This window comes from Lactuca virosa, chromosome 2 (assembly GCF_052849685.1).
Source record: "Lactuca virosa cultivar CGN04683 chromosome 2, Lactuca_virosa_CGN04683_v6, whole genome shotgun sequence".
Taxonomy (NCBI): Eukaryota; Viridiplantae; Streptophyta; class Magnoliopsida; order Asterales; family Asteraceae; genus Lactuca; species Lactuca virosa.
In genome coordinates this window covers 143,115,475-143,133,717 of record NC_136427.1, presented here as the reverse complement: position 1 = coordinate 143,133,717, position 18,243 = coordinate 143,115,475, and the positions used below count along the sequence as shown (strand labels likewise).

The 18,243-nt window shown below is 41.1% G+C and overlaps 1 protein-coding gene across 1 annotated transcript; it reads left to right on the top strand.

The window, feature by feature from the left end:
* The first annotated feature begins 250 nt into the window (after positions 1 to 250).
* Positions 251 to 667, top strand: LOC145157824 (uncharacterized). Its single transcript, XM_079076810.1, has one exon. The coding sequence runs from the start codon at positions 251 to 253 to the stop codon at positions 665 to 667; it is 417 nt and encodes a 138-aa protein (XP_078932936.1).
* The last annotated feature ends 17,576 nt before the right edge of the window (positions 668 to 18,243 follow it).

The following is an 18,243-nucleotide window of genomic DNA, read 5'->3' as shown; positions in this document are numbered from 1 at the left end:
AGATTTAGGCTAGACAATTAAGTCATAATAAGGATAAATACGAATTTTTGATAGAAGATTATTTCGGAAAGATAATTGTAACAACAATAAAAATCATGCCAAATTTGAATAATAAGAAAAAAAACTGAATAATAAAACTCAGCAGAGGATTGGTATTAACAGATGGTGCAAATGGATTCCAAAAAAGCATAATATATTTATTTGGAGACTTTTTCTAGGGAGGATAGGTGTGAAGGAGAGTCTGGAGAAGATGGGTATGTGTCAGAATCCTATCACTTGTGATATTTGTAAATCTAAAGAGGAAACAATTGCTCATTCCTTTTTAGATTGTGAGATGGTTGTAGAGGTTTGGGGAAAAGTGAAGCTTTGGTGGGGTCTCAATAATAAGGAGTTGAAGAATGTGGAGAACGTGTTTACTTGGATGGAGGCTGAGGCGCATAATAAGAAACAAAAATTGGCTTTGATTTCTATTGGGATAGCCACCTTGTGTAGCCTGTGGAGAAATCGAAACGAGGCAACTTTTAAGAAGTGTTTTAAGAAAGCGGAGGATATTTTCCTCCAAATCCAAAGGGAGTCTTTCCTTTGGATTGATAGTAGGGCCAATAAAGTGGAGACAGATAGGAGTCTGTGGATTTTATCTCCTAGAATAGCAATCAATCCCATGTAATTCTTTTTTGAGCTCCCTAGTTCCTGGCTGGGGTTTTGCTCTGTTTAATATATGTTACATTTCAAAAAAAAAATCATGCCGAATTTGAACTTTTTAAAACATTTGGAATCATTAAGTTATTACAATTCGTTTTCAAAATAGTATCATATTAGAGTTACCAGAAATCATAATCATAAATCGAGGAAGTGTACGGTCACGCCTTCGCCTTCCCGCGATCATCCGAAGTACCTGAAACAATAATCGATAAATGTAAGCTCGAAGGCTTAGTGAGTTACCTCCAAAATACCAACGCCATAAACATATCAATAACATATAAACAAACAGCATGCATAATGAGCCATAAACCTGACTGGATCGCCTCGTTGGCCTTCAGCCTATCTGGACCGCTCTCTGCGCCTTCGGCACGTCTGGACCGCCTCGCAGGGCCTACAGCCTATCCTGACCACTCGCCTGGCCTTCGGTCTGACTGAAATACCCTCGTGGGTCTATAGTCTATCCGGACCGCCCTGGGTATCTTGGCCTACAGCCCGAAGCAGGACCTGCCTCAACCCATTTCCCATTCAAACAATAATGTGCACATAACATAGCATCATCTTATATACCAGGATACCGACCTAACCAAGTCACTAAGCATATCACCATCCTAACTACAAGGATGTAAATCAATAAGCATATCATGCAATAACCCGGATACAAATCCGATAAGGGCCGGCATTGGTGTCTTAGACCCTGTTGATATAGAGAGGATAACTCACCTCTCAAGTGACGAATCGAAGTGATAAACTCAAACTCTCGAACCACGGCCATGAACTTCACCACCTATATTTACCATAAGATCATTTCCATAAATTTATAATTTACCAAAATACCCCATAAGTCAACTAGTCAATCCTTGGTCAAAGTCAAGGTCAACAGTCCATGCTGACCCGACTCGTCGATTGTAGTTCACTGGCTCGTCTAGTCCTTCCAGAACTCGAGAAGTCGTGAAATCCCCAGTTCACTCGTCGAGTTTTTATGCAACTCGCCGAGTTCATGCATGTCCAAATGTCGGGAAAACCCTAGCTGACTCATCGAGTTAGCCTATTGACTCGCCGAGTCCATGCAGAAATCCTTGCACGACAATCTTCATCGGACTCGCCGAGTTGGCTTTGCAACTCGTCGATTCCCTTCGGTCCTTTCTTCATTCAGATGCTTTTAAGCCACCCCAAGCCTCCATATTGCAGATTAAGCTCCCCAAGGCATGTTTATCACGTAAAGTTGCAAACTTTACGTGCATGCAAGGCTCTAATGGCTTAGAATATCAAATCCAAGCTTATAATGGGGTTTAACTCAAAAGGGGAGGTTCATACTTGCTAAAGCTGGAGACTTTATCGCTAGGAAAGCCCTAATTTCAAACATAAAGAGATCTAGAAGGAGGGAAGGTCAAGGTAACGACTTTTTACCTTCAAACTGATGCCAAGAAGCAGAAGGATCGGATCCACTAGCTCCTCTTGCACCACTCCTCTTATACTTCAAGTCTTCTTCTTGCAAATCACCTTCCAAGCTTGAAAATCACACAAGAATGGAGTACACACACAAATTAGGGTTTATGGGCTCACAAGGGGCTGTAAGGGGAGGCTAAGGGGGCAAAGGATCCTTTAAATAGGGTGCAAAACCCTGAGGATTAGGGTTTCTTATTCCAACTCCAACTCACCGAGTCGGGTTCACCGACTCGTCGAGTCGGTCACTTAAACCACGTGGCCAAACGCGTCCCTACTCGACGAGTCTAGGCACCAACTCGTCGAGTAGATCTTCTAAGATAGACATAAAATTGTAAACTTATATACCTGGGAGTCGGGGTGTTACAAATCTCCCCCACTTGAGGTAGACTTCGTCCCCGAAGTCGGCTGCGGCAAACAACTCCGGATAATGCTCCTGCATCTCAGCCTCCGGCTCCCAAGTCCACTCAGATCCCCTCCGGTGCTCCCATTGTACCTTTACCAAAGGCACTTCCTTCTTCCGTAGAATCTTCACCTTCCTTTCCAGAATGGCCACTGACCTCTCTATGTAGTTTAGGCGCTCATCGACCGAAATATCATCTAATGACACCACCGCCTCCTCGTCCAAAACGCACTTCCGCTATTGCGAAACGTAGAGAGTACTGTGGTTCTGAATAAGCTCCTTTGGTAGATCGAGTCTATATGCCACCTTGCCAACCCTGCCAATAATCCGGAATGGTCCAATGTATCGGGGACCCAATTTCACCCTCTTCCTGAAGCGGATCACACCCTTCCAGGGTGAGACCTTCAGGAGTATCATGTCACCGACCTGAAACTCCAACTCAGATCGGCGTCAGTCGGCGTAGCTCTTCTGCCGACTCTGTGCGGTCTGCAGCCGCTGTCTAATCTGTTGAATCATATCGATAGTCTGTAGGACTACCTCGGTCCGACCCATCTCCCTATGACCCACTTCACCCCAACAGACTGGGGTGCGGCATCTCCGCCCATACAACAGCTCATATGGTGGAGCACCAATGCTGGAGTGAAATTTGTTGTTATAGGAGAACTCTGCAAGGGGTAGGTAGGAGTCCCAGCTCCCACCGAAGTCAATAACACAGGCTCTCAACATATGCTCAAGATTATGTATAGTCCGCTCGCTCTGGTCGTCCGTCTGCGGATGATATGTTGTACTGAAGTGCAGCTGTATGCCCAGTTCCTCGTGGAACTTCTGCCAAAATCGGGAGGTAAACCAAACATCACGGTCTGAGACGATAGAGACCAGAACCCCATGACGAGTGACAATCTCGCGTATATACACATCAGCCAGCTTCTCGGCCGATGAGCTCTCCCGAATAGGTAGAAAAGTAGCACTCTTGGTCAATTGAGCCATGATGACCCAAATAGTGTCGAACCCCTTCACCGTTCTCGGCAGCTTGGTGATGAAGTCCATCGTGATATGTTCCCATTTCTACATGGGAATCTGTGACACTAGTCAAATTTAGGTCAGAAATAAATTGATCAATAATCGTAATTGGGATAAACAAAGTAGTAGAGATTGTAACAAGGTTTCCAAAAATATAAAGAACACTGAAATCCGAGTTATAACGAAGAAGTTATGACCAATCGAAAATCCGAGACAAAACCGGCAAAACACTGTTCAGTGTAAAAAGTGAATTTTCGATAAAAGGCTTTTTAGCCTTAACAATCTAAATGAAAGTTGTAGAATATGTTAAACCGAGAATGTTCATAAAAAGAACGTAAAAATCTGACTTCGTATGAGGAAGTTATGATTTTTCTAAAGTTTCGGTTTAGCAGTAGACAGCTAAAAATTCGAAATATAAACCGATCGATATTTAGCCAACGCAAGTTAAACGATAATCGAAGGTCTCGTCAAAAGTAGTACAACGGTAAAAAGACAGACAAAAACGGACGTCGGATGAAGAAGTTATGAATTTTTAACGGATTTCTTGTCCCGGTCTGTTAAAAATAATAATATTAAAAATAAAGTCAAAATTAGCCGACAAAGTCTAAACGAAAGTCGTAGAGTATAATTTTACCTACGGGTGCATATAAAGAACGCCAAAAACGGAGCTCGTATGCGAAGGTTATGAATTTCACAAGTTTTTGGCATGAAAATCAAGAAATGTTGAAAACCGGGAATTTTCGCATGGACCCTCTTCGGCCACGTCACCCTCGCATGCGAGGCTTCCACATGTCTGCTACGTGGTGTCTTCTGATTGGACCGTAATCTCGCGTGTCACCCGCTGATTGGTCCGAAGTCGTCATAGGCGTCTCCTGATTGGACCGAAGTCCGGTCCACTGATGATCCGACGCGCCATGCCAGGTGTCCGAACCGAAGCCTCCCCCTCGCATGTGAAGCTGTCGTGTGTCCTGCTGACTCCCCTCGCCCTCGCCACCTATCGGAGACACGCGTCTCCTTCCCCTTGCCTCGGATCTGAAGCTTCGGACTATAAATAGCCCGCGAGACTCTCCAGATTTTTACACTTTTTCACCCCATTTTTGGTCCTTTTTCACCCCTTTCACTTCCATAACCTCACAAACAACCCCCAAGGCCCCGGTATCGTGTCTAAAACCCGAAGCAAGCCCCAGAGCCCCGGAATTCTCGGGAAGATAACCTCTTTCCAGTCGAACTGCTGCCCGCATAAAGCCGGTTTTTACTCAAAAACTTGTTGTTTCTTCGAGAAAGATCATCTATAGAAACGAAATGCTGCCCAAATCACCACTTATCAAAGTGAGTTCATACCCCTATAATTTACCTTTTAATGGTTTTTAAATGCTTTTTAGGGGGGAATACAAGTTTAACACAATATAAATTGTGTTAATAACTGTATGTGATAATAATCACCCAAAGGGTTTCCTTATGCTTTTAAGGATTACCAAATACTTCCAAAATGACTTAAAGTCATGTTAAATCTTTAAAGTCATGTAAACTCCATTAAATTCTTTGAAAAAGGTTTTATAAACTATTTCAAATTATAATTGCCAAAATTAGGTTTATATATGTATAAATATATAAATAAGATTTGAAGGGCTTAGGACTAATGAATTATCTTATTTCTTTTTCCTTGTTTGGATGTGGAATTAAGGTGGTGTTATTTGTCCGAAGGTCGTTTCCTTCTTAATTATATATATATATATATATATATATATATATATATATATATATATATATATATATATATATATATTAGGTATAATTTATCACGATTCATTTATCTATACCAAGATATGTATAATACTTTTAATATAAGGATAATATATTAAAGAAGTAATAATACATCATACCGGGTTTGCATTAACAAGGGTACGATACAGAGTACCAGGGTTAGCAATCACGGGGTAATAATACATCATACCGAGTTTGCATTAACAAGGGTACGATACAGAGTACCAGGGTTAGCAATCACGGGGTAATAATACATCGTAAATCTCGTTGAAACAATAAATTTGTGAGACTCTTCATGGTGTACTTATCTAAGTACGACCTTAAGTCCGGACTTAGTAACCAGAATCTCTTGTAGGGAGGGCGTGAATTTGTATATAGATCTATATGGGACTGGCAATCCCGTACCTTTACTGTTCGCTACAGTTTGGCTGGCAGGCCTAGGGTGTCAAATATCATATCGTTTCCGACGCCTGAAGAACGTCGTAGCAGGCATATTAGTCATATTAGTATGGTTAATACAACTCACATGGATAAAACAACGAGTAAATTACTAAGTAATATACTTCTATTAAAACAGTAAGAAAAGATAATTACATCCTGACCAAATATACCTTCTGTTAGTTTTTACTTACAGTAAAAACTACGTATCATGAAATCAAGTATGGTAAATATACTTGTACTTTTGGTTTTGGAATAATTAAAACCACAAAGCAGTATTATGGATAATATAGTATTTTCCAGGATTAATACTAAGGTTTTTACTATAGAACGGATATAACTAAGAATACTTTTACAAATGAAACAGTTTATGGAATTAAACTACTCTTACAAAGGAAACGGGTTATGGGATTAAACCACTTTTACAAAGGAAACGGTTTATGAGAAATAAACCACTTTTACAAATGGGAACTTAGTCATTCACTTTCTGTAAACTAGTATAACATAAAGGACCTTTAGTGGTTAATTTTATAATTCCTTAGTTTTTACATCAGAGTTATACATAAGTAATATCTGATTGACAGTGAAATGTGTGACTTCCGCCTTACTTCCCATTTAACTGTCCATTCGATATTGGGTTATATATAATTAGTATAAACTAAGTAATTACAGAGGGAAACTATTGAGGTTATCAATCTATCACCTCAGGAAATATAGGATTTTCTGGAGGAACCAGTGAACTTATCCAAAGAACTTAGGGTATACTTAACAGAACTAAAATACTTATGAACTCACCAGCTGAAACGCTGATCTACTCTTTCCAAATAACTTGTATTCTCAGGAATCCAGTAGACAGGTACACTCCCAAAGCTTTTGAGAAGACTACCTAGTACCATATCGCGACTCTTGTCTTCTACTGTACCTACTTTGGTGTTTGAATATGTAATGTTTAAACACTTATGTAAAACTTATACTTATTAATGCAATGGTTGTTTATACTTTGATTACTATATTGCATGTGTTGTGATACTTACCTATAGTCCTCCGCCACCGAACGTTTCCGCCGTTCTGGTTTGGGGGTGTGATGGATTGGTATCAGAGCAGTGTTTATAGTGAACTCAGTATATCAGTCATAAAAGATATACAAGTATAAACCCATTGGGATAAAAACACTCTGACCAATAGTTATACTTTAAAAATATAAAAATATTTTATAAAAGTATAAGCACATGCAGTATATATATACTAGAATGAGTATCACAGGAAGAACAAAACAAAAGTATTTGGATGTTGGACATTACAGTTAAACCTAGACAGTGACGTAATCATATCTGGGATCAATATAGCCTGATCAACTATATTCATTTGAGATATGACCAACATGTGTTTGGGGAGTGATTGTAGTGTTGCAATAGGTCTAAAACTTACCTAAGTACCAGAAGAATTCTAGAACCAAACATAAAGATTAAAATACTATGGGAGTATTTTAGGATGCCATAACAAGAAAACTGAAAACTTGTCAAGTTCTTATATCTTGAAGTCCAAGAATCAAACTTATAATTAAAATACCATGCAAGTATTTTAGATACCATAAATAACCTTGAGGTAAATGTTAAAAAGATCTTTTCTGATAAGTCTATAATTACTAAGTGGATACGTTAAGATTATATATATCCGAGATTTTATAGACTTAGAATATGTGATTTTCACTCTACTTCCTTTTCCTTGTTTGGATGTGGTTTTAGAGTAGGATTACTTATTCGAAGGTCTATTTGATCTGGATTATATATAATTAGTACACACCATATGATTATAGAAGGACCAGAAAGGATCACCTTCGTAAAAAAGTAAATATTCTCATAGATTCTTTAGACATTCCCATTCTCGTGTAAACCCCTTCGATAAATGTAGTTACTCCAGCAATCAATAGAAGAGTCAAGGAGGATCCAAGAGAATTTCATTAGGAGAATTCCAAGAAAGAAAAAGATGAGAAGTAAATAAACTATAGAAATCATTTAGTGCCCTTACCCTATTAAGGACACTAATGAGAGATTTGCATGAACTTCCGAGATTCAAAATCTTCATTATGAAATAATGGGGATCAGTGTCAGAATCGGAAGTAAGATAGCTCGGGAATTCAATATACCTAGGGAGGAGAAGGACGCCCTATAGATACCAGGAGAGAACAAATCGTTACCACCCAGAATAGAACAGAGAACAAAAGAAAACCACGTGTGATTCATGTGAAGTGTTTGATCGCCTTTTCATTTAAGTAATAACTAATAAATGATACAACCTAGTGAGTTAGTATTTATACCACTCACATAAGGTTTTGAGCTTATCCTCTTTTCCTGTCACGACTAATAACAATAAATCAGATCACGAAATCTTAATTGATAGTGATTACTTCTCAAATTCATAAGTCTATTTTATGTAGACACTGTTATGAATTGTTTTCGAATATTTTCGAAAGTTGGAAAACGATATCCACCAATCGAAGGTAACTTAGTTCGGATGATACTCGGTTCATAACCATTCTAGAAACTTATTTTTGTTCCTTACCAGGACTGCATCATAGGGATGCAAGTCGAATCATTGAGAACAATATAACAAAACGAAAGATTTATACATAGATACAAATGGTTAGAATACATCTAGAGACAACGATAGTCGCTCACGAGCTCATTTTCTTATCATGAAACAGAATCATGCCTCCGAAGGAACGTAACCAACCCACCAGAAAAACACCAATCCTTCAAATAGATGCGGCTACATTTCAAGCTGCAGTCACAGCAGCTGTAGCAGCTGTCATCGCACACCTTAATTCTAACAACGCAAATGTTTGTAGTAATGCTTTCGGCAATCCCGATCGTGGTGATGGCCAAGTACAGCAACGAGCACCTACTTGTAAGGACACTTTGAACCTTAAGCCTAATATCCTGAAACGAAAGTTCGAGAACAAGAAAGGGAGTTGTTCAACTCAAGAACCTAACCGAGGGCAACGAACTGGGGCAGTCAATACCCCCATCAGCCCTGTTATTCTAGCACCGACCACGCCGTACTTAGGAAACCTCCCACACTGCAGCAAGTGCAACTACCATCATCATGGAGTTTGCCGAGAGCTGCATTGCAATAGATGCAACATGAAGGGGCACACCGCCCGCATCTGTAGAACTCCGGTTGAGTTCATCACTTCAACTACCAATGTTGGAACCATTCCCATATGTCACCTTTGTGGTGAAATAGGACATTACAAGAGGGATTGTCCAACAGAGAAGAACGACGGGGGAGCAGGAGGGGTTTGACCCCAATGCATGGGAAGGCATCAAAGAACCCTGCTATATTTTGATACGCTTCCAAACCCCGATAACCATCTATAATTATGATTACTCTCCCGTTGAAATTAAATCACAACAATTATATAAAATTTGAAACCCTAACAGGTAAGCTATGATGACTTAGTGTATACATAAGGGTCATTTATAATTAAGATTTGTAAACTTAGAGTGAGTAATCCCGCCTCATTTCCTGTTCCTTGTTTGGTTGTGGATTTAGGGCAGGGTTGCTCAGTCAAAGGTCTTACCAATCTTAATTATACATGACTTGTATACACCAAGTGATTATAAAGAGACCTAGTAAGGATCGTTTCATGAAAGTTCATAATTTCAAATTATCAGAACCCTCGTATTGGTAGTACCTGCCAATTTCGAATCAAAAAGGGGTTCGTAGCGATAATAACAGAATAAAACCAGAAGCGCTGAAAACTTAGGTACATAGGATATCATACTAGTAATCATTCCTCCCAGAACGACTTAATATCTATTTCGTCGAGAAAATTCTGACATCCTCATTCGACATGGTTTGGCCTGGCCCTTACCATGTGAAAATTCTTATGCTGTATCAAAGAACTTTTTCCTTAATCAGTCGTAAGATGAAATTCTTCCAATCCATAATGCAAAACCCTTAGGTTGTCTCTCATTTCAAAACATCAGAAGTACCCATGCGAAGGGTACCACGCCATTCTAGCCTACTCAGTAGACAGGAAACTTCAAACGAAAAGCACCGAAGTAGTCTTAGAAGTCAGTAACTACCAAAGTACCCCAATAGATCTCATAGGAAAATCATTGTACCGCAGGTCAAGTTCAAGAATAGAGACTAAGAACTCATTAAGTTAATCTATCGCTGCTAAGTGTATACACGAGAGTGGTATATAATTTAGACTTAACAAGATTAAGGATGTGTAATTCCACCCTATCTCCTATTCCTTGTTTGGTTGTGGACCTGGGGCAGAGTCACCCATCCGAACATTTTGTGAAATCTAAATTATATACGACTTGTATACACGAGGTAATGGTGGATGAGCCAAGTATGAGTCTGATCATGAACTTTGGAGCAAAAGCCTTCATCATATATTCTACCAGGAGGAATTCAAAATGAGACCATGATAATGGGTCGAGCTACTAAATGACTACGAATTCGAAATTCGTTATCATCTCGACAAAGCCAATATATTAGCTGACACCCTAAGTCGGAAAGAGTACCCAGGTCGTAGAGCCAATCATTGACTATGATAACCCATTCAAATATGTCCACACAAAGTAAGGAGGTTCAACAGGAAACCTTGAAACCTGGAAATGTGGCAGGTGAAACCTTGGGAAGAATGGATAAGAACGTATGTGATCGACCTTGGTAAAGCATGAGATACGCATTTACCAATTAGTCGAGTCCTTTATCACGCTAGCATTCAAGTTGCTCCATTCAAAATCTTCTGTGGTCGCAAGTACAGATCCTATCTGCACTGGACTAAATTAGGTAATATGCAATTAGCTAGAGATCCAATTTCCACACATCACCTTTGCTGATCTGGAATTCATCCGATAAACTACCAAAAAAAATACGAATCAGGAAGCGACATAAATCTTCCAGAGTTAATCAGAGAAGCTACAGCTTCGATAAAAGAAAACCATTGGAATTCCAGGTTGATGACCTTGTCATATGAAGGTCTCACCCCAGAAGGACAAGATACACTTGAGAAAGCGTGGAATACTAAATTCAAGGTACATAGGACCATTTGATATTCTTACTAGAATTGGTCTTGTACTTATAAACTTAGACTACCACAAAAACTTAATAACATTCATCCCACCTTTCATATATCTAATCTAAAGAGGTGTCTATCCGATGAAACACTTGTTATTTCACTCGATGAAATCAAGTTAAATAAAAGTCTACACTCTGTAAAAGAACAAATAAAAAAAAAACATGGATATGGAAATAAAAAGAACCAAGCAAAGTCTTATCCCATTACTGAAGGTTCGTTGGATTACAAACCAGGAACCTGAATTCACTTGGGAAAGGGAAGATTAGACCTAGTCCATGAGTATCACTTTAGACTTAATTTCGGGACGAAATTCCCTCTAACGGGGGGATAATGTGACACCAGTCAAATTTAGGTCAAAAATAAATTGATCAATAATCGTAATTGGGATGAACAAAGTGGTAGAGATTGTAACAAGGTTTCCAAAAATATAAAGAACACTGAAATCCGAGTTATAACGAAGAAGTTATGACCAATCGAAAATCCGCGACAAAACCGACAAAACACTGTTCAGTGTAAAATGTAAATTTTCGATAAAAGGCTTTTTAGCCTTAACAATCTAAATGAAAGTTTTAGAATATTTTAAACCGAGAACGTTCATAAAAAAAACGTAAAAATCTGACTTCGTATGAGGAAATTATGATTTTTCCAAAGTTTCGGTTTAACAGTAGACAGCTAAAAATTCGAAATATAAATCGATCGATATTTAGCCGACGCAAATTAAACAAGAATCGAAGGTCTCGTCAAAAGTAGTACAACAGTAAAAAGACAGAAAAAAACGGACGTCGGATGAAGAAGCTATGAATTTTTAACGGAAATCCTGTCCCGGTCTGTTAAAAATAATAATATTAAAAATAAATTCAAAATTAGCCGACAAAGTTTAAACAAAATTCGTAGAGTATAACTTTACCTACGCGTCCATATAAAGAAAGCCAAAAGCGGAGCTCGTATGCGAAAGTTATGAATTTCGCAAGTTTTTGGCACGAAAATCAAGAAATGTTGAAAACCGGGAATTTTCGCATGGACCCTCTTCGACCACGTCACCCTCGCATGTGAGGCTTCCACATGTCTGCTATGTGGAGTCTTCTGATTGGACCGCAGTCTCGCGTGTCATCCGCTGATTGGTCTGAAGTCGTCATAGGCGTCTCTTGATTGGACCGAAGTCCGGTCCACTGCTGATCCGACGCCCCATGCCAGGTGTCCGAACCGAAGCCTCACCCTCGCATGCGAAGCTGCCGCGTGTCCTGCTGACTCCCCTTGCCCTCGCCACCTGTCCGAGACACGCGTCTCCTTCCCCTTGCCTCGGATCTGAAGCTTCGGACTATAAATAGCCCGCGAGACTCTCCGGATTTTTACACTTTTTCACCCCATTTTTGGTCCTTTTTCACCCCTTTCACTTCCATAACCTCACAAACAACCCCCAAGGCCCCGGTATCGTGTCTAAAACCCGAAGCAAGCCCCAGAGCCCTGGAATTCTCGAGAAGATAACCTCTTTCCATTCGAAGTGCTGCCCCCATAAAGCCGGTTTTTACTCAAAAACTTGCGGTTTCTTCGAGAAAGATCATCTATAGAAACGAAACGCTGCCCAAATCACCACTTATCAAAGTGAGTTCATACCCCTATAATTTACCTTTTAATGGTTTTTAAATGCTTTTTAGGGGGGGAATACAAGTTTAACACAACATAAATTGTGTTAATAATTGTATGTGATAATAATCACCCAAAGGGTTTCCTTATGCTTTTAAGGATTACCAAATACTTCCAAAATGACTTAAAGCCATGTTAAATCTTTAAAGTCATGTAAACTCCGTTAAATTCTTTGAAAAAGGTTTTATAAACTATTTCAAATTATAATTTCCAAAATCAGGTTTATATATGTATAAATATATAAATAAGATTTGAAGGGCTTAGGACTAATGAACTATCTTATTTCCTTTTCCTTGTTTGGATGTGGAATTAAGGTGGTGTTATTTGTCCGAAGTTCGTTTCCTTCTTAATTATATATATATATATATATATATATATATATATATATATATATATATATATATATATATATATATATATATATATATATATATATATATATATATATATATTATACATATATGAATATAAAAGGGTTACTTCATTCGGTATCAGTACCTTTGTATCATGCTGAGCAAAGGTGTTCATCCATGAGAAATCATGCTAATCAGATAGAACATATAAATTATAATAGGTATAATTTATGATTCAAAACTAAATATACAAGTATGATTCACGATTGTATACTTTCCAAGGAAATTACCAACAATTCATTTATCTATACCAAGATAAATATAATACTTTCAATATAAGGATAATATATTAAAGAAGTAATAATACATCATACCGGGTTTGCATTAACAAGGGTACGATACAGAGTACCAGGGTTAGCAATCACTGGGTAATAATACATCATACCGAGTTTGCATTAACAAGGGTACGATACAGAGTACCAGGGTTAGCAATCACGGGGTAATAATACATCGTAAATCTCGTTGAAACAATAAATTTGTGAGACTCTTCATGGTGTACTTATCTAAGTAAGACCTTAAGTCCTGACTTATTAACCAGAATCTCCTGTAGGGAGGGCGTGAATTTGTGTATAGATCAATATGGGACTGACAATCCTGCACCTTTACTGTTCGCTACAGTTTGGCCGGCAGGCCTAGGGTGTCAAATATCATATCGTTTCCGACGCCTGAAGAACGTCGCAGCAGGCATATCAGTCATATTAGTATGGTAAATAGAACTCACATGGATAAAACAACGAGTAAATTACTAAGAAATATACTTCTCTTAAAACAGTAAGAAAAGATAATTACATCCTGACCAAATATACCTTCTGTTAGTTTTTACTTACAGTAAAAACTACGTATCATGAAATCAAGTATGGTAAATATACTTGTACTTCTGGTTTTGGAATATTTAAAACCACAAAGCAGTATTATGGATAATATAGTATTTTCCAGGATTAATACTAAGGTTTTTATTGTAGAACGGATATAACTAAGAATACTTTTACAAATGAAACAGTTTATGGAATTAAACTACTCTTACAAAGGAAACGGGTTATGGGATTAAACCACTTTTACAAAGGAAACGGTTTATGAGAAATAAACCACTTTTACAAATGGGAACTTAGTCATTCACTTTCTGTAAACTAGTATAACATAAAGGACCTTTAGTGGTTAATTTTATAATTCCTTAGTTTTTACATCAGAGTTATACATAAGTAATATCTGATTAACAGTGAAATGTGTGACTTCCGCCTTACTTCCCATTTAACTGTCCATTCGATATTGGGTTATATATAATTAGTACAAACTAAGTAATTACAGAGGGAAACTATTGAGGTTATCAATCTATCACCTCAGGAAATATAGGATTTTCTGGAGGAACCAGTGAACTTATCCAAAGAACTTAGGGTATACTTAATAGAACTAAAATACTTATGAACTCACCAGCTTAAATGTTGATCTACTCTTTCCAAATAACTTGTATTCTCAGGAATCCAGTAGACAAGTACACTCCCGAAGCTTTTGAGAAGACTACCTAGTACCGTACCGCGACTCTTGTCTTCTATTGTACCTACTTTGGCGTTTGAATATGTAATGTTTAAACACTTATGTAAAACTTATACTTATTAATGCAATGGTTGTTTGTACTTTGATTACTATATTGCATGTGTTGTGATACTTACCTGAAGTCCTCCGCCCCTGAACGTTTCCGCCGTTCTGGTTTGGGGGTGTGACAGAATCTCCAGAGGCTACAGCTTTCCATGCGGCCTCTGGTGCTCGGCCTTGACCATCCTGCAGGTCAAGCACCTCTCAACATACCAAGTGATTTCTCGCTTCATACACGGCCACCAGTAACTCAATCGCAAGTCCCGGTACATGTTGGTTGCCCCCAGGTGAATAGAGAAGTGATACTTATGAGGCTCCTCCAATATAGTCTGTCTGATCCCACCAGCCATCGGAACCCAGACCCGACCGCAACGGGTCAATAATCCCCGGCTATCCTGCACAAACCGGGTGTTATCACCCCTGATCCTCTCAAGTTTCCAGTTCTCCTGACGCATACCCTCAGCCTGGGCTTCCTTGATCAAGCTCACAAGTGGAGAATCTACTGAAATCCTCATGCATGTCACTGGAATAGAAGATCCAGCCGACTTGCGGCTTAGAGCGTCCGCAGCCACATTCGCTTTACCTAGGTGGTAAAGGATCTCACAATCGTAGTCCTTGACTAAATCTAACCATCTGCGTTGCCTCATGTTTAGGTTCGGAAGATCCATGATGTGCCTCAGGCTCTTGTGGTCCGTGTAGATGGTACAGAGGACCCCATAGAGGTAATGTCTCAAAATCTTGAGAGTGAATACCACCGCTCCCAACTCCAGATCATGAGTAGGGTATCTCGTCTCACGCGGCTTCAACTGCCACGATGCATAGGCTATCACTCGTCCTCTCTGCATGAGGACCGCTCCCAGTCCCGTGATGGATGCATCACAAAATACCACAAAATCCTCCACTCACTCCGGGATAGTCAAAAATGGATCCTCGCATAATCGCTGTCGGAGGGTCTCAAACGCCCTCCGCTGCTCGGGGCCCCACCGGAAATCCACCCCTTCCTCGTCAGACAAGTGAGAGGTACTGCAATCTTGGAGAAATCCTGTATGAATCTCCGATAGTACCCTTCCAATCCCAAAAAGCTCCTGATGTCTGAGGGAGATTTCAGAACCTCCCACTGCATAACCGCCTCGATTTTGGCCGGATCGACCAAAATCCCCTCCTGGTTAACGAGGTGTCCCAGGAACTGGATCTCTCGTAACCAAAACTCGCATTTCGAGAGCTTGGCATAAAGCCATTCTCACCTCAAAACTCCCAATAACTCCCAAAGATGCTCCTCATGCTGCTCTCGGGTCTTGGAATACACCAAGATATCGTCGATGAATACTATGACCGAGCGATCGAGCATCGGCCTATAGACCCGATTCATCAGGTCCATAAAGACTAATGGCGCGTTGATGAGCCCAAACGGCATCACCACGAACTCGTAACGTCCATAACGAGTTCGGAACGTGGTCATCTCCACGTCCTCCTACCTTACCCTGACCTGATGGTACCCGGACCTCAGGTCTATCTTGGAGAACCAAGATGCTCCCTGCAACTGATCGAAAAGATCATCTATCCTAGGGAGTGGATAACGGTTTTTCACCGTTAACTTGTTCACCTCCTGGTAATCAATGCACATCTGGTGTGAACCACCCTTCTTCCTGACGAAGAGTATCGGCGCTCCCCACGGGGAACTTCTCGGACGAATGAACTGCTTTCCCAGGAGTTCCTGCAGCTGTGATGACAGCTCCTGCATCTCTGGCAGTGCAAACCGGTACGACGCTTTGGCGATAGGGGCCGCACCTGGAACTAGGTAGATCCTAAACTCGACCTGCCTCTCCGGAGGCACTCCGGGTAACTCCTCCGGGAACACATCAGCAAACTCCCTGACAACCGGAACCTATGAAACTGAAACCTGATCTCTGGCCCGCGTATCTACCACATACGCTAGATACCCCGCACACCCATGCTGAATGTACTGCCGAGCCCTGGCAGCTGAACAGAATCCTGATCCTAATATGGTACCCTCGCCATAGACAATCAGTTCTCCCCCACTTGGGGTTCGAACCACCACTCGCTGACCCTCGCAATCGGTCATAGCTCTAAAGCGACTAAGCCAGTCCATACCCACAATCACACATACATCCCCCATGGGAATCGGAATCAGGTTTATCGGAAAAGATACTCCGAAAATCTCCAATACGCAACCCCGGTAGACCGAAGAAGCGGAAATCCCGTGTTCGTTGGTGATGGAGACTCGCAACGGACACTTTAACTCTCCCACTGGCAACCCGAACTCCCTACTGAAAGGCTGAGAAACAAACGACCGACTCGCCCCCGAGTCAAATAATACCAAAGTAGGTAAGGAGTTCACTAAAAACGTACCTGATCACAGGTACAAACATATAAGCATAAAACATATATAATCAGTAAAATAAGAGATAGAAACATACCAGCAACCACATCCGGTGCTACTCTGGCATCCTTGGTTGTAAGCTGGAAGGCGCGTCCCTGGGCCCTCGGGGGCACTGCTCGACCCTGACTCCCGTCAGTAATCCTTAGTGTAGCCGACGCTGGAGCCTGTGTCGGCCTGGCTGCGAGCTGTGGACAACTGGTCTTCACGTGACCAACCTGATGACAGTGGTAGCAGATCCTCATATCCTGAACCGGGGCTAGCTGTCGAAAATCCCTCACAAAATGCCCCTCCTGGCCGCATTTTCAGCACACGTTGTTAAATCTACAAACCCCCGAGTGACCCTTCCCGCACTTGCCACAAGTGCGGCCCTGTTGTCCCCCTGATCTGGAAACAGCAGTCTTAGACTGCTTCGGCGCCGACTGTGTCTGTGACGGGGCCCTACCCTGCTCTCTCAGCTATAGCTCAATCTCAAGCTCACGCCGCCTAGCGGCCTCCTGTAAATCCAAAAGCGTATCACAACGATGGGTCGCCACAAACTGTCGAATATCCGTTTTGAGCATGCTCAGATAACGAATCATCTGAGCTTGCTCAGAAGCAAACTTCGGGCAGAACATCGCCCTCTCGGTGAACATGCGGGTGATCTCCTTCACCGACTCAGTACCCTATCTCAGATCTAATAACTCCTCAGATAAACGCTCACGCTCGACCCGCGGTATGTAGTGAGCGCGAAACATATCCCTGAACTGCTCCCAAGTAACAGCAGCTCTCTGATCATCCGAATACAACCCGGTCATCAGTCTCCACCAGTCCTTTGCCCCGGATCTCAGCAAGTTCAGGGCAGGTATGACCTTCTGGTCAGTAGGACATGAGCACGTGAAGAAACACCCCTCCATGTCAGATAGCCACCTCATGGCTTTGATGAGGTCCTGAGTCCCATCAAAAGTAGGGGGCTTCGTGTTGTCGAAGTCCCGGTAGTGAAAAACTCGTCCGGCTCCCAACCCTGCCGCCTATACAGCTGTTGTGGCTGTTGCGGAAGCCGCCTCAGTGAGGGCTGTATATCGATCATCAAAGTACTCCACCATAGCGGTCTTGATAGACCCGGACATCTCTGGCAACTGAGCCCGGAACATAGCAACAACCTCATCATGCAGAATCTCCCGGATCCTATCGTCCATCTCGTCTGGCGTCATCTGGCCGATAGTCTCGGGCGCTGTTGGCGCCTCCTGTCCGTCCTCTCCTGATCCTGACCCGGATCCAGTCATGAATCGTCGTGTAACCACCATGCTGAAAACACACCAAAAATATATCAGATATTCCACATAAC

What these genes read in the sequence shown, in the direction of transcription:
- LOC145157824 (XM_079076810.1), top strand. Translation starts at nt 251, where the DNA reads ATGGGTATGTGTCAGAATCCTATCACTTGTGATATTTGTAAATCTAAA.